This window comes from Pseudonaja textilis, chromosome 9, assembly GCF_049901715.1.
Source record: "Pseudonaja textilis isolate UNSWEBS1 chromosome 9, rPseTex1.2, whole genome shotgun sequence".
Taxonomy (NCBI): Eukaryota; Metazoa; Chordata; class Lepidosauria; order Squamata; family Elapidae; genus Pseudonaja; species Pseudonaja textilis.
Genome location: NC_141998.1, coordinates 13977189 through 13994712, shown reverse-complemented (window position 1 = coordinate 13994712; position 17524 = coordinate 13977189). Strand labels below are relative to the sequence as shown.

Sequence of the window (17524 nt, the reverse complement as noted above, 5' to 3'; positions counted from 1 at the left end):
ACCACACCACTATGTTTCTCATCTGGTGACCTTGCTGCAAGCCTTGTGTGAATTACTATCTTTTTGATTCTCGTATGTCTGATTTTATTATTTGACTTGTATTTTAAATTGTATGCAATTATATTAAAAGCCTATGGCTGAAAGAAAGACATAAATATTAATTGTCTTTTTAAATAGGCCATGCCCTAACCATGACAACGTTGCCCTGAGTCTGCAGGGAAAGGTCTTTGTACTATCTGCAAGATAGGGTGGGCAAACAAGCCCTTTCTGCTTCCCAAACTACCACTTAAAATGAGTAGAACTGAATTTTTCAAAGCGTTATTTTGTATGTGGATATGGCTTTAGGTATTAAGCAGATCCTGTAGAGACTTAAGTGCGTATCTCATTCCTTAATCTTCTCCCTGAGGTGGGTCCCAAAGGTGCTTTTTCAAGAGGCAACTGGACTTTCTTGTTCTTTGAAGACGTTTCGCATTTTATCCAAGAAGCTTCTTCAGCTCTGACAGGATGGTGGGGAATGGAAAGAGAAAAAGAGTGCAAATGACCAGCTATCTACAAGGAATATAAATCCTTCCATTCAGAGCTGAAGAAGCTTCTGGGATGAGAAGTGAAACATCTTCAAAGAAAACAAGAAAATCCAATTGCCTCTTGAAATAAAAGCACCTTTGGGACAACCATGAGCTGGACGACTAAGAATCTCCATAGACATGTTCCCCCAGGTGGGCCAATTTTTGTGGAAGCTTCTAAGGTACCTATTTTGACTCCTAACCTTCCTGACAAGGCACTAGGATTTGCATAGCCCCATTCAACAATGAGGGAGCAGAGGAGAATATGCTGGCAAGGCAGACACTAGTTTGGGTCCCTTCCCTCCACTTGGTGTGCCTCTTGGAGACTTTCTAATGTCCAGCTGCCTTGAAGTACATCACACCAATTGGATTTCTACACATGGGCACAGCTGCGGGGAAAGGGAGTTTGGGGCTTCAGGCATATTCAGAAAGAGAGGGGGGAAAATGAGCTTTGGAGGGGCAGCCCCATGCTACTTACATCAAGGGAAGGTTCAGGCCCATCCACAGGTCCAGGGGGCACTCCCATCCCAGGACCAGGGTTGAAAGGGAGCTCCGCCCCATGTGCTGGGCCTCCGGTGCCTGACTGTCCTGGTGCCTGGCGTGATGGTGGGGGAGGAAGGGGGGGATTCCGATGGTGGAGTTGTGGCTGCTGCTGCTGCTGCTGCTGTTGTTGCGGTGGCTGCTGGCCTGGCTGATTGCTGAGGTTGGGGTTGTTTAGGCCCTGTTGCACCGTATTGTGTGAAGAAGGATCCATCCTGCTTGATGGAGGCATCTGCAATTGCAAACGAAGAAAGCAAAACTGCTGACAACAGGAGGACGGGCAGAGCTGCAATCCCAGGGGAGCTTCACCATCGCACAATGCAGGCCCTTTCTCTGGTGCAGGCAACTTCATCCCCCAATGTTTTCCCATCCCACCCTGTGGACCGCCCAAAGAGACCACACTCCCATGTAGTGCAAAGACATATCTTGACTTGGCAGGGTCTGTACACCAGCCTCAATGATCAACAACAGTGGATTTCCTCCGGGCGGCTTACAGTTACATAAAAGCTAAAACATAAAAAGTTAAAAGCAAACATTAAAATCAAAGACACATGGGGAGGGAGGGAGGGAGGGAGCAGGAGCAGAGTGGGGGTGGGATCTGCTGTTACTCAATCAACCACCCCCATTTCTCAGTGCCTCCACTGGGGCCCCAGGCTGACTGGTAGACCCAGGTCTTATGAAAAGATAGGATGGTTGGGGCCCAGTGGGGGCACTGCGCAATGGGGTGGTTGGCTGAGCAATAGCAGATCCCACCTTCTCCCCCCTCCACTCTGCCCCTGCTGCCCCCCCCTCCCCATGTGTCCTTGGTTTTAATGTTTGTTTTTAACTTTTTATGTTTTAGCTTTAGTGTTACCCTGCGGTAAGATGGGCGGCCAAAAATTTAATAAATTTAATAAATGAATTTAATAAATAAATGAGGCTCTCTCACCACACAAGCCAAATACAGGTAGTTCTCTACTTACAACCGTTTGTTTAGTGACCGTTTGAAGTTACAATGGTATTGAAAAAATGACTCAGGACCATTTTTCACACTTTATGACCATCACAGCATCCCTATAGTTATGTGACTTACATTCAGATGTTTGGTAACTGCTTTGTATTTATGACGGTTGTGACCCCCTTTTACAATCTTCTGACAAACAAAGTCAGTGGGGAAGCCAGATTCACTTTAACAACCACACTACTAATTTAACAACTGCAGTGATTCTCTTAACAACTGTGGCAAGAAAAGTCATAAAATGGGGCAAAACTCACTTTAAAAAATTCTCTCTTTGCAACATATATTTGGGCTCAATTGTGGTTGTAAGTTGAGGACAACCTGTACACATTCTGGCTTAGAGCAAAATAAGAATCCAGCTGTAAACATGTCTCATGTTAGCAATAAGGATGGAGACCTTCCCAGTCATCCAGATAGAAAACATGACCAAACGAACTAATTCTACTTTAGTATAGAATCTATCAAGTCTGAAGGTACAAATTTTCCAGCCTTCACTTTTATCTGATCCATTGGGGTGGAACTTTCCTAAGTTTCTTCCCCTGATCATTAATCCACTGGGGAATCCTTCCTCTTATCTGTTAGGCAGCATGTCTCCCCACTGTCCCTCAAGGTCACCCTCACATTCCATTCCATTATCTAAACTTCCATCTAATTGACTTCAGGATGTTGGGCATCGTTCCTACACTGCAAAGATTTATTTCTGGTTCTGTTGCAGTGCCTTATTCTGACTGGGATATGCTTTCATCCATTATCCTAACAAGGTGCAGACTCACACAAAAAAAGACACACACACACATGCCTAGGAAATGTTTGCCTAGCACTTCTTCCAGCATGAGACAGCTGGAAGTCACTCAGTACTTACAAGAGAAACTGTCACCTACAACAGAAACTGTCTGTTTCCTCACAGTCTCTGGCAGAGGCGCGAAAGACATTTTTCGGCAGAAAGTGCCTTCCCCTTGAGGTAATCTGACAAGGACCCCCTGCTGATGAAGAAAACAGTCCCCTTCTTTTCCTCCCTTCCTGCTCAGTGGGCTACCTCAAATTAAATCCCTCTCAAAATTACACAGAGTAGGCTGAGGAGTGCCAGTCATTCAAACCTGCTATTCTTAAGGGAATGTTTTTAGCATGAGGTTTCTTTTGAGTGATTTTTTTTGGGGGGGAGGGGTGGTTCTTGGCTTGTTTTGTTATTCATTTCTCCACCCTGGAATCCCACACAGAGGAAATCTGCTGATGACACAATGAGCAGAACTGGCCAAGAAAGACAGTTTGTGCCATGCAAAATGTGGCTCTCCCACAGTTCTGCATGATGGCATTGGGAATTAGCTGCTTAGCAGGGGCAGAAGTCACGCATCACAACAGCCAATGTGCCAATTCTTCAAGTGGTGCTGAGATCCAGTCATGCCCAGCACCCCTGTAGATTCTTCAGTCTGGTTAGCTCTCAGCCTTAGCATTGATTGAAGTTTTGTTACCCCACCGATAACTCGGTGCAATCTGCAGGGGGTAAAGCCTAAACCCAATAAATCTTGAAGTTCTTTGTTGGATTCTGGGCTTGAGGGGGGCAGAAGAGACAAGGTTGTAGCTGCAAGGCTCACTTTGCAGGCCAATGTTCATGGACTGGAGCTTTCAGAATAAGACAGCTGGAAGACACTTCTAGGTCTTCTAGCCAATCCCCTGCTTAAGCAGGAGACCTTATACCATTTCAGACAAATGGCAGTCCAATCTCTTCTTGAAAGCCTCCAGTGATGGGGCTCCTACAACTTCTGAAGACAAAGCTGTTCCACTGGTTCTGTCAGGAACTACCACCTTAGTTCTAGGTTGGATCTCTCTTTGATAAGTTACTTCTTGTCCTGCCCTCGGGTGCATTGGAGAATAAGTTGTCCCATAGAACAGGTTAAAACTCCATTGACTGGCTGTCAGTCATCATAGACAATAACTGAGAAGATGAAGTTTCAGATTCTTTGTAAGGCACTTTTCCTTGCTTCTGTGAATCCTGGAGCCACCTACTGGTAGCTGGCTGAATTTTGGTGCATTTTTCTTTTAAAGTTGATGTCATCTCTCTCCTATAAAAGGCTGGGCAGGGACTTCATGATAATGATGCTGAGAGAGGAAAACCCTTAGTGCAGAGAAAATGAAGACTGGGACATTTTTTTCTCTTTGTCATGATGCCAGAGCTGGAGGCCAGCCAACCAAAATTTGATTCAAAGAAGGTATGAGAGGCTTTCCCAGGATCCATTACTTTACACACTAAAGAGGGACAATCAGCTTAGAAAGAAGGGATGTGCTCAGGGCTTGGAGGGGACACTTTTGGGTCCTGTCCAAGCCCTTAATACAATACTTTTGTAAGGTATTAAAAAGCAAAAGTACAAGAAATCCTTGACTTATAGCAGTTCGTTTAGTGATCATCGGCCCTGGAAAATGTGACTTAGACTGTTTTTTCACAGTTACAACCTTTGCAGCATCCCCATAAACGTGTGATCAAAATTCAGTTGCTTGACACCCGGTTTATATCTATGACCATTGCTGTGTCCCAAGTCATGGGATTCCCTTTTGGTGACCTTCTGACCAGCAAAGTTAATGGGGAAGCCAGATTCACTTAACAATGGGGTTACTAACTTAACAACTGCAGTGATTTACTTCACAACTGCAGTTAAGTGAGACAACAAACAAATGTCTCACAACAGAAATGTTGGGTTCAGTTGTGGTTGTAAGTTGAGAACTACCTGTATGTTGGTGTGTTGTGTGCGTAACAGCAGTCTTCTTTATAGGCATGGGAAAGGCAAGGGAGTAAATGATGATACAATGTAAAATAGAATAACAGAGTTGGAAGAGACCTTGTAGATCATCTAGGTGAACCACCCCTCCAAAGCAGGAGACCCTACACCATTTCTGACAAATGGCAGTCCAGTCTCTTCTTGAAAGTTTCCAGGGATGAAGCTCCCACAATTTCTGAAGGCAACTTCTGTTCCATTCTGTTGATTGTTCTCACTGTCAGAAAAGTTCTCCTTATTTCCAGGTTGAATCTCTCCTTGATCAGTTTCCATCCATTATTCCTTCTCTGGCCTTCAGGTGCTTTGGAAAATAGTTTGACCTCTTCCTCTCTGTGGCAGCCCCTCAAATATTGCAAGATTGCTATCATGTCTCCCCTGGTCCTTCTCTTCACTAGACGAGCCATGTCCAGTTCCTGCAACAGTTCACCGCCTCCAGTCCCCTAATCCTTCTCGTTGCTCTTCTCTGCACTTTTTCTAGAGTCTCAACATCTTTTTTATAGTGTGGTGACCAAAACTGGATGCAGTACTCTAGATGTGATCTTACTAAGGCTTTAGAAAGTGGTATTAGTATTTCACGTGATCTTGACTGAATCCTTCTGTTATGTTGTGTTACCACTGTGCAAATGACACTTATGTGATTAATGTATATTAAGCAGCTTGCATTACCTGTATTATGACATCATGGCCCTAATGAATGATATCACTGAGGCTTCTAATAAACACTTATCACTTCCTGTCACAATGATATATGAGTTTTCGATTAGATGGACCAATAATCTATCCCGGCCTGGCTTTTCCTTTTTTTTAATGATTATACAACGCTTTTCTTAGATTATAGTAAAGTCGGTTTCATCAAAATAATATTTATAGGAAAGAGGAAAATGTCTCACTAGTCTCTTTTAGTTGCTGAAACAGCAAACCTTTAGCATTAATTCATCTCCTCCTGGCATATCTATTTTGAAACCACTTTCACAGGCTAGGAGGAATAAAGTGCAGCTGGTGTCGGTGGACTCAACAGCTGTTTTCTCAGGACAGGGGGTTCCCCAGGTCTTGAACTACAACTCCCATGAATGGCCATGCTTGGAGTTAGGATGGGTGATACAAACCAACATATATTGCAAGGGCCTGAGGTTGAAGATGGATGTTCTGCAGAGTGAAGACTACGGAAGAAGCTTAAAACTAAAATGAGATGCTCTTCCTTTCTACAAAAATGGACCGGAATAGGTAAAGCATTGCATCTTTCTTTCTTTCTTTCTCTTTGTTTTTAAGTGTCTCACATAGCAGAACAAGCTGTCTGATCATCCCTGCCTTGCTGACTCCTGAGAGAAATCTTTCTGTTGTTCTCTAGAGGATTCTCCTCGTAAGGCTGGGGAAAAAAATCTGTATTGTCATAGGAGAGAAATAGGCCATTTGTTCAGCTGCCTTTACAAGGCCTCCTGGTGGCTGGCGCAGGAAATCACCCAAGGAATCCTCTCCTGTTCCTGTGTTCACATGCCTGCCAACAAATGCATGATGGGAGCTTTGTGAAAAAGCTATAGAAATGGGAGGGCCTTCCAAGTAACTGATTGTGATATTGCTCGTGAGATTTTTATGAATAGTTTTTAAATGGGTCAGGAGAAAAAATAGGCATCGTTTGCTGCCAAACTTCCCAGATTTAAGAAGCTGCCCACAAAATCTTTCAAGGTTCTAACTATAAATTTTGGAAGCTCCCTGCCTGTGGAATCTATCAAAATCCAATACTAGGACTATTACCTATCATGAAGAGGAAATGGGAGAGGAATTTATCTACTTGTTCAAGAAGACTTAAGAGGAACTGACCATTGCAGAGTGAAGATCCCAGAGTTGTAGACCTCCCCTCTAGCCCATTTACAACTACCACTTCCCAATATTTTCCAGGAGGAACGTCTCACTGACCTGTCCAGAAATGGAAGGAACAGTTGGCTTTTCGGGGGTCAGCAGGCTGCCCGGAATGTCAGACTGGTAGGAGATGGGAGGAGGCCCAGGGTTGAATTCATTTAACGTTGGGGTGCCGGGGTTCACGGTGGGGAATGAATCTGGGTAAGTTCCAGAAAAGGTTGAATCTGAAACAAGAAGTAGTAGTAGTCAGAAGGAAAAAATATCCTTCAGAAAAGGCTTGTACATATACAAATGTTATGAATGAAGGTTAGTTCTAACCCCATGCAATACAATCTAGGGAGATAAATAGGGCAGGGACCTGGCAAGTCATCGTATCATTAAGAGAATTCATATTAAGCCCCTGCAATTATGTGCGTATCTTGTTTCTTGATGACACAAATGTAACACTTGTGCCTTTCAATGGTGATTATGCACCATACACAAGGTAGATCCATGAGATCCCAATGAAGTCTAAAAGAAGTCCCTCTCTCCCTCCCTCTCTATCTCTCCATCTCTCTACCTCCCTTTCCCTCTCCTTCTCTCTCTCTCAGAGGAGGAGAATATATCCCTCTCTATAGAGTCCTGGTGGTGCAGTAGCTAGAATCCAGTATTGCAGGCAAACTCTGCCACAGCCAGTTCGATCCTGACTGGCTCAAGGTTGACTCAGCCTTCCAACCTTCCGACGTCGGTAAAATGAGGACTCAGATTGTTGGGGGCAAGAGGCTGACTCTGTACAGCTTAGAGAGGGCTGTAAAAGCACTATGAAGTGGTATATAAGTCTAAGTGCTATTGCTGTGCCTCGAGATCTGGCCCTTTCTCCCTCTCCCCACCAGGGCTCAGAGGCTGACTCACTTTGGTTGGTGTAGTCATTGGTGCCACCGCCAGCAGAAGAGGACTGCAAAGATCCAAATGGCGAGGGGCCTGGTCCCAAGGCTGCGATCATCTCCATGACGCTGGGCATCACCATGTGGGTGGGACTCATGGTACGGCAACGCTTCAGCACAGGCCCATCCTGTTCCTCCTTGATGTGAATGTCAGGTTTGATTGGGACCGGCTTCCAGCTGCACGTCGGGTCGATGGTGATCTCTTCAAATTCGGAGCTGAGTAAATGGGATGTTTGCACATGACACTCAACCCTGGCTCCCACACAATATAGTGGATTTATACAACTACACAGCATGTCATGAAGCATGCTGGGGTTGGGCTCAATGGCTTACATGGCCACTTCCAACCCTAGAATTTTATGCCTCTACACAAGACTTCTTGATCATGAGCTGGTAACTTTCAACCACCCACAAGACACACCATTATATTGTCTAGCCCACAAGGAGGAAAAGGAAAAATAGAAAAGGGAAACAAATAAACAATCCCAAAGGGTTCTAAAAAAGAAAATCCCTAAATGTCTTTAAGGCAAGGGATAACTGCTGCAAATGCCTCACAAAGATTTGAGGGCTGAGGTTGAGGGGCTTCCAACTTACATTTCTGAGGCTACATGGATGGTTGCCTCCGTTCTTAGCAATGTTATTTTTCTCACCAAGAGACATTATTTCATTTGGAAAAACACACGACAGAATACAGTGTCCTGCTTCTATTTCTATTCTTCATTGAAAAAGAATGCTTGTAAGCTGATTACTGATTGCATTATTAGGCAAAGAATAGCTCATAGGAGTGCTACTGTCATTCCACCCATGGAACAAGCTCTAGTGTGTTCCATGGGGCTGTCATCTGATGGACTTCCTTGGAGAAGCATTTCTTCTACCAGCACCATTATAAGAAACACAAGCCTGACAATATTATCGGAATTCTAGAGGAAATAAAACAAGAGAGCCAGCAGCATGGAGTAATATTATGCTGCATTTTGCTACAGGAAGTCTTACATTTTTGCTGCAATTGCTATGCATTCCTGGACAACCACAGTTTGGGGAAAGAGAAGCTGGCTAGCATGTGACTAAATACTCTTGAGTGAAAAGTTGAATAGCACCAGAAAAGTGGAAGTACATCAATTTAACCAACCAGCTCACAAGGATTGAAGAGTTGCCCTCTTAAAGAGTGCTGATTTGATTATCTTTAACTGCCAGTTTCTTGGAGTAGCTCATGGAGATGGAGTGGGGTAGTAAGACATAGGAAAAGATGTGGAGGGAGGCCAAGTGAAGGGAAACAAGTACTTGAATAGGGCGCAGCTACTTCAGATGTGGTTCAGCTACCATGCAGAGAAGAAGGGAGAGTTGCGGGCTTGGGTCTAATTCAGATCTGTTCAAAGGGATCATTTGCATCTCCCTTAACTTTGCTATGAGCATGACTAGCATTTCTTTCAAGGCACAAAAAGCAACTGCGTAGTGGCTCCTTTCCCACAAGGAATTTGTAATAATCTTACAACAATCTGGTAAAGGTGTCTTGCTGCTCTAGGGCTGTGGTGGCGAACCTATGGCAGCATGCTGGAAGTGGCACACAGAGCCATTACTGCTGGCATGTGAGCCCTTGCCCAGAAAAGGTCTATTGCACATGCGTGCGCGCCACCTGTCCAACAGCTGATTGTCGGGTATCTGGTGTGCATGCATGGCGATGCAGCAGCACAGAGGAGAAGCATGCAGGGAGTCATGCACACATGTGCAGAAGCATGCAACATGGGTAGTGTGGGTTGCATGCACATGTGCAGGAGGCATGGGGAGGCACACGCATTGCCTTCTGGGTGATGGCACGTGAGCATGAGCAGACAAGCACACTCGCAATTATCGGCATGGGAGCCCAAAAAGGTTAGCCACCACTGTTCTAAGGCATCCCAGGCAGGGACATGAACCTGATTGATCTCTCTCATGGGTTGAGACTGGCCCTTGGCCTTCTTCTTAAAGGCCTTCTTTCTGAGATCTGCTGGTCTAGCTCATTGTAACCAATCCAACCTCCAGAACAACTGAATACCCTTCAGAGATACTATTTCTATTTCTATTCTAAAGTCTTAGGTTTCATCTAATTTCAAACATCAGAGTGAAAGAAATATCTGAGTTAGGGTGGGTGGGTGATAGCCCTTGCCCGCCCCCTGGTGGCTATAAAACAGCATCACCACACCTGGCCAATCCCATTTCTTTTTGTACAAGAGTGAAACAAACCCAGCAAATCCAAGAGACTTACTTTTGAATGTAAATCAGGATTCCCAGCATGTACTGGTCCACTTCAAGCCCTTCCAACAAGGCTGTTTTACTGAGTGAAAGAAGAAGAAATAAGGTGTTTGTGTTGGGGGGGGAGGGAGTAACCATATAAAACTCTGACAGGCTGCAGCTGCAAAATGTCAAACTGCAGGTGGGGTGGGGTGTAATTTTTGGCTGTACAAGATTTTATAGGTAAAAACAGAACAGTAACTGAGTATATAGTCAGCCAGACACCTGATTATAAATTTTAAAAAGAGCAAGGATGTTGGGACAAACTGTATCCCCTCTGGACCTTATTGGGAGGTGGAGCCCAGCCCAAGAATTAATGCTGGGCCTTGGTGCTGCTGTCAGTCAACTGCCAACCTTTAAGTGCTCTGTTTTGTGAGCAGCTCTTGACTTCAGCCCAGTAGCCCTGTGACAATTGTGCCACTGAAGAGGAATGGAAAAACTATTGCTTTTAGAACTTGCTTTGTTCAGCCCAAGCTGGCCACAATAAACAGCTACAGCAGGGGTGTCAAACTCATGTCATCACGGCAGTGTCACGTGACATATCCGGACTTCTTTCCCCTTCGCCAAACCGGTCATGGCCAGCGGGTGATGCCGGGAGTTTGACAGCCCTGGGCTACAGAAAATAATCCACAGCATTTTTTCCCCAACCTTGGGAATTTTAAGATGGGTGGACTTCAATTCCCAGAATTCCCTAGCTGGCATTGAAGTCCACACACCTTAAAGTTCCCAAGGTTGGGGAAAACCGGTCCACAGGTTTTCTCTTGTATGCTGCTTTCCTAACCAAGGCCCTTTCTTGGATTGAATATCCCAGATGTCTTTGTTTTTGTCACAGTCGCCTCAAATATAGATACTCACTTGCAAACAGGACATCTCCAAGTCCCCCTTTCACAGTTTAGCTGCAGATAGGATTCTAAGTCAAAGCACTGCACAGAGAAAGAAAACAGGAGTCAGTTGGGCAAAAGGCATTAGAAAACAACCCCAAAGGCTTTGGTAATAAGGGCAACTGTCCAATTTCAGGAAAGGATGATACCTGTACTGGGTCCCTTGAAAGCTTTCCCTTCCACAAGAGTCAATGATTGGGGTTTTCTTCCTCTCTTCTCTTCAACAGCCCTCCTCCCTTTGTCAGCAGTTCATTGTTCTTGCTGCAGGGCTCTGTTCCCACCTTCTCCGTTAGTCAGAGGGTAGGAAGACATGGGAAATGACTATAGACTCACCTGTATGTGCCTGCAGTCGTGACCCCTGGCAGGAAGCTGGATTCTCCGAAAAGTAATGGGGCACTTCAGAGACACCTTAATGGCTGTCTGCTCCACACCATCTTCGCCATTTGGACCCGGAGTCCCAGGGATTGTGCCGCTACTGAAGTTCCGTTTGACTAAGGATGGAAAAAATGATGTGTCAATGCAGACCCAATGGATCAAGGGCAGATCTGAAAGACTACCGTGTCATTTTCTGCCGTCAGTTTCCTGTTTCTATGCAACTCAGTGAGCTGGGAGGGGTGATGGCCAGCAGAACTGGGAAAGGGTTGAGGTACATAGTATTCCAACATCAGCTAACAATGGTAAGAGCTTCCCTGGTCCATCTGATAATTTGGCCCTCCTTACACGTAATCTTTGACTTACCGCTGTTTGTTTGAAGTTAGGACAGTGCTGAAAAAAAGTGATTTATGACTAGTCCTCACACTTACAAGCGTCATAGTGTCCCTTTGACCACATTATGAAAATTCAGACACTTGGTGACTAGTAGGTATTTACAATGGCTGCAGCATCCCAGGGTCATGATCACCATTTGTGACTTCCCCAGACAAGCAAAGTCAATGGGGGAAGTCAGATTTGCTTAGCAGCCATGCTGTCTGGTGAATTTGGGGAGTTGAAATTTACAAGTTTTAAAGTTGCCAGGTTGGATACCCCTGCTCTACACTCTTCTATCTGGTCTTCAGAACATCCTTTCCCAATGTGACACATTCAGAGTAGTTTGATTCTCATCAGGCCTATTCCAATAACTTACAGGAAGCATGGAAATTTCCTCCCTTCTCCTCCTGAGCTATGCATTTATGAAGCATCTGCCCCATTGCCATGCATCTCTGATCCCAGCCTTATGGAACTTTACAGGAATTCTACTGATGGCTTTTACTCTCCTGAAGAACCAGGCCAGACAGTTCTGTCTCTTTGGCCAGACTTTACAGGTGGGGACAGATACTCACTTTTGGTGATGCAGTGCTCGGCCGGCAGCAGCCGCTTCTTGATCAAGCCTTGCAAAACAGACCGTACCGAAGGCCTATGCACCAATTGCAGGACAAAAAGATGGGACTAAAACGAAGAAAGAAGAGAAGTCATGAGCAGTGTCAGATCTGCCATCTTCAGCATGTCTTGCTTCCTGCCATAAAATGGAGGATGGAGGATGGGGAAGGAAGGAAGGAAGGAAGGAAGGAAGGAAGGAAGGAAGGAAGGAAGGAAGGAAGGAAGGAAGGAAGGAAGGAAGGAAGGAGTGACAGGAACCAGAGGGGTCAATCCAGAATGAACTGGCTGATCAAGGATGGAGCTGTGAGAACAGGAATGCGAAACTAAACCAAAGAAGTGCAGAACTCCAAAGCTGTTTCTGAAACATTGGAGGAATATGATTGGACATTGATGGGCCAGTCAAGGGTGGGGAGGGTCAGCAAAATGGGAACATTGTGGGTTTTGCATGAGAATAGTCAGATCCAGCTTTGCTTATGCTGTAGTTGCTTGACTATGTTGAACCTTTCACTTCAACAAAATGGAGTTCGAGGGTCTTTCCTAAATGTCCAAGTTAGGACAAGCCACACAGACAAAAAGGCCCTTCTGAACCCAGAGAAGTAGGCATTTGAACCCAGAGACCAGTAAATGAAAATATTATGAATGAAAAGCTACTCCACAAGGAAATGCTATCCACACAATCCACTTATGAATTTGCTGCTGCAAGGAATGACAAAGGTAACTCGGTTGGCTTAAAAGAGAGGAAACATCCCCTTTATCCTGGACTTCCTGCACCTGTGTGGATTTAGAGGCAGAATCCATTCAGCCAAGGGTAGGCCAAGACCATCGTCCCTGATTTGGTGCCCTCTAAGTAGGCTGGGACTGCAGTCCTATAGAACTCTGTATCCTAAAGGAATTTGGGAGTAGTGGTCTCCACCTGCCCAACAGACCTCAAGTTGGAAAAAAGCTGATACAGGAATTAGGACAAATAGCAGTGGAGGTGGTCATCTGTTTGAAGCAGCTGGAGTATCAATGCCCTTCACAGCAAAACAGGCTCAGAGAAGCTGCTACCTTCACTCTAAAGACCATTACCAAACGAACAGAAGTCGAACTTACACAGCAGCAAGCCGTGACTGTGATCTGGATGGTGTTCCTGCCGGGCTGGCAGACCTGCTTTAGGTAGAGGGGTTTGTGTGAAGTCTTGTTGTCTCCCCGCTCGATGGTCAGAGGGGTGGCATTCACGCTGACCTGGACTGAGGCTGGCCAGTTGGTGTTCATTTGTCGGTCCTCGTGATGGTAGCATTTAAACTGCAGCTCTAAGTCAGGCCTGAGAAGCAGAGAGGAACCACAAAATGCCTTTCTAAAGAAAATACTCGTGGTGCCTTGGAGAAGGCAGGGAGACGATGGGGATAAGAACTTTGCAATGGGAGAAAACTCTAGTATGTCCCATCTCTTTTGGCCATGAACCTGTGTGGTCCTCAATTCCTGCTGAGAATTGTGCTGCTACAGTACAATTCCCAGCAGCCCTAAAGAACACTACCAAAAGTGATGGGTGCTCTGAACTGTAGTGGATCAACACCTGGAGAATCACAGTTCCTCATCTCTATCGTAGAGTTCTCCCTGGGAATGCAGAACCTCTCCCTAGAGCAGGGTTTCCCAGGTATATGAACTTCAATTCCCAGAATTCCACAGCCAGCATGGCAATTGCTGAAAATTCTGGGACTTGAAGTCCTCCCACTTTTAATTTGCCAGCAGTGGGAAATACTCTCCTAGAGAGACAAGAAAAACTTTTTCTTCCCAGTTAAAGGAAGTTCCTTCTTCATTGGTTAAGATTTATGAAATTGTTTACTCACACAGCAAAAGAACACCTACAAACGCCTGGGGAGAAGGGCTATAATTTTTTTTGATGAAATCTTTGGAAAGTCTCTCTCAAACAGACCTGTCAACTAGTTATCTGAAGTAATTATTGAACTAAAATCAGCAGGATGATATCCAAACACCTTCCTTAAATGATAACTGAAACAGAGTCACTTGGTAGAGAGATGGACAGGACAAAAATTTAACAAATAAACTGAAATGAAGCAGTTAACAACTAGTTGATAGCTACTATTGCATCCCGCCCCACCTTTAATTCTCTACTGCTTTTCCTCCATTGTTTCTCAGCTGTCAAAGCAAATCCTTGAATAACCTCACTTGTATTATTTTTTTTCTCCAGGATATTTTCATCTTTTCCCAGAACTTTCATCTATCTGTGAAAGAGCATCTCAGGTTCAAGTGGTTGCCAGGTACAGCCCAGAGAGTCAGAATAAAGCAGAACCTGTTGCTGCTTTTTTCAAAAACAGACAATTAAAATATTCCATTTGTGCTATTTCAGTAATAAGATATGAACCAAGGCTGTAGAAACAACAGGGGGAAATGTGCTATTGTACAGAAAGGTGGATGAGATCATAAATAGAACCTTTTCTGGTTTTCAGGATTGCTGGGAGTTAGGAGGCAAATAACAGTTTAAAGTTTTGCTCTTTTGCTTTGTTCCAATGTGGGTTCAAAAGCAATGATGGAGTAAGTTCTAGTTTATCCTCTGCTCCCAGCTCACCACTAAAAAAAAAAAAGAAAAATGCAGAGTTCTGGATTTAGCTCTCAACCACCTTTCAAAAGCTGCCTGTACTTAACGATCAAGGCGGCAGAAGCCAATTCTATGTTAGAGAAGGAATAAGGTGATATGTTGACTTAGTAGCATGGCTTGGGAAAACCATCATAGGTCTCACCTGAGCATCAGAGTCTTGTAAACAGAGTCCCTGAGCTGGAAGACATGGTTGCTGACCGCCAAGTTGTGCTGGAGGCGGAAAGGCTCCAACACTACACCATCCCGTACAGGGAAGGTCAAACGCAACTCATCACAAGGGTTTCCTGGTGGGACAAAAGAGAGTGGGCTGATCATGATCGGAAGGTGCACAGCCACAGGTGCAGGGATGATATGGGGCAGAGGAGCCAAGGCAGGTGTGGGTGGAAACAGGCTGACAAAGCAACAGGGGACATAGTAAGATATTGTCTGGGCTGTGGGGCATGGCAAGGGGCAACCAGGTGGAAAAGTGCTGCAGGTGGTGTGAAGAACAGGCCTGGCTTCTGTCTTGACTCCATCAGGAGGGCTGTCGTCTCCTTTCCTTCCCCTAATTCTGTTGAATTTTGCAAGCATTTGGGGAACGAATTTTGGCACTCTCTCTTCTTTCTATTCCCACTGCAAGTTAAGGAAGTCTCTCAGGATTTTTTCTCTCAGCACCAAACTGCCATTCCTTAACTGTCACGGAACACACCTGACCCTCAAAATTCCATTGCTCTGCAAGAAGTCCTAAATTCACATCAAGGTCCAGAGTCCAGCGAATATGTAGAATCCAGATGGGAAGTTTCTCCAGGACTCAAGCATTTTGAGTTGCAGCAGGTGCATTGAGAAGTACAGGCACACCTGTGTGAACTGGGCACCTCATTTTTCAAATACCTTTTGGGGAAAGATGCCTTGTTCCCTAAAAAATAATGAGGGAATGAGGGAGACATCCATTTCTTGCTAAAAATGTGAGTTTTGCAAAACGGAATTGTAGTCAAGAAAAGCTTTGCCACTTAAATGCTATGTTGGTTTCCTACCTTATTGTGTACTACCCCAAGTCTCACAACTGAGATGGTCTATAAATATTGTAAATGAACCAGTGAATTGTCATTATTAAATGATGCCTCATATGCTCTTTAGCTGGGGGAAGCCATAAATCAGACAGATTGGAAGGACTTTCTCAGTGTCCAAGACTTACCAGATGGTGAAGGATGCAAAGAACCAATGTTGGGAGATGGAGAAGGATGCAAAGAATTGATATTGGGTTTGATGTCTGGAAGGAATGGTGACTTCACATCCTGTCCTGGAGACATGTAGGGAGGGATATTACTTCCAGGGGTCATTGGAGGTGTGGGATTACCAGGTAAAGGAGAGCTTGGATAACCAGGCATGGATCTTCCCGGCTAAAAAGAGAACAGAATCATAACCCAGACATTATCAAATCTTACGAAGCTTCAGCCCACCTTCCAGTAAAAACAATCTCAAACTTTAACACTATAGAGTACAAGTTGAAAGTCTTCTGAATATTGAACCAGAAGAAAGATGGCTGCATTTACATCCTACTGAATATGTATTTTCCAAACTAATATCCTTGAGATGTATTAACCTCATGGACACAAACGAGTGGGAAAAATTGACACATCCATGTGCTAAGGCTTCCTCACCTTTTTTTATGTGGGTCTCTCCCACCCAACCATTTATTGCCTAAAATGATTACAAATAGTCCTTGACTTATGACCACAATTGAGCCCAAAATTTACATTGTTAAGTGAATTACTGCAGTTGTTTAGTAATGTTAAGTGAATCTGGCTTCACCATTGATTTTGCCTGGGAGCACAGGCAATGGTCATAAATATGAATCAGTTGCCAAAAAGCTGATCGTATGACCATGAGGATGCTGCAATGGTTTTAAATGTGAAAAATGGTCATAAGGTCATTTTTTTCAGTCCTATTGTAACTTTGAACAGTCACGAAATGAACTGTTATAAGTTGAGGACTACCTATACTTAGAATTATGCAATAGGAAGAATTATAGGTAGACTGTTTAAAGCAGGGGTGTCCAACCATGGCAACTTTAAGACTTGTGGTCTTCAGCTCCCACAATTCCCCAGCCAGGAGTTGAAATTGACAGTCTTACAGTTGCCAAGGTTGGGCTTTAAAGTATCAAACCCTTACAATTGTTTACGCAAGAACTGCTAAAAAATGAAAGTCTCAATGCAAGATCAAGGCAGTGTTTCTTCTTCCTGGGGCCATTCAACTCACAACAGTGAGCAGAATCCAGTTTATTTTTACATGGCTGATTTCCTCTTTTGGACTTTTCAGCTGGAATCTGGCGACTGGCCTGTTCTCATTTTTCGCTAGTCCTCAGCCACCTATGAATGGGCCAAGTGTTTTACAGAAGCAACCATTTCCTTTTATCTTTACAGATCGCCAAAAAAAATATTGCATGTCAGCCTTCTCAAGCTTGAATTGGCAGTGGGTAAAGGGCATAAAGACGCAAGACTTCCTGATTTACTTTAATCACATTGTGATCTCTGTGTACCAAATAAGAGTTCTATTTATACTTCAATCAACGTCCAACTTCTTGCCTTTTCTTTCACCTACTTTTATGAAAAGCACTAGAAACTACTCTCTTGTATATAAGAGAGAGAGTTTACACCTGTATCTTATTTTTGGGACTACAAGATCAGGCATCAGGTTGTGTGCTTTTTACCATGTGAAAACTCTCCTGTGCTGCATATTTCAATTTCCCCAAAAATATCCATTCCCCCCAGTGAAACAGTTGAAAAAAAATAC

At 44.3% G+C, this 17524-nt stretch overlaps 1 protein-coding gene across 8 annotated transcripts in view; it reads right to left on the bottom strand.

The window, feature by feature from the left end:
* ZMIZ2 (zinc finger MIZ-type containing 2) overlaps positions 1 to 17524 on the bottom strand; it is an 86368-nt gene that overhangs the window by 2418 nt on the left and 66426 nt on the right. For all 8 annotated transcript variants that reach the window (XM_087938940.1, XM_087938938.1, XM_087938935.1 and 5 more), the window contains 10 exons: positions 15927 to 16131; positions 14895 to 15036; positions 13246 to 13456; positions 12117 to 12222; positions 11131 to 11288; positions 10772 to 10839; positions 9891 to 9959; positions 7617 to 7864; positions 6783 to 6949; positions 1042 to 1335 (listed from right to left, as the gene is read on the bottom strand). In XM_087938940.1, the coding sequence (XP_087795066.1) occupies positions 1042 to 1335; positions 6783 to 6949; positions 7617 to 7864; positions 9891 to 9959; positions 10772 to 10839; positions 11131 to 11288; positions 12117 to 12222; positions 13246 to 13456; positions 14895 to 15036; positions 15927 to 16131 (1668 nt within the window). The remainder of the gene's footprint in view (positions 1 to 1041; positions 1336 to 6782; positions 6950 to 7616; positions 7865 to 9890; positions 9960 to 10771; positions 10840 to 11130; positions 11289 to 12116; positions 12223 to 13245; positions 13457 to 14894; positions 15037 to 15926; positions 16132 to 17524) is intronic.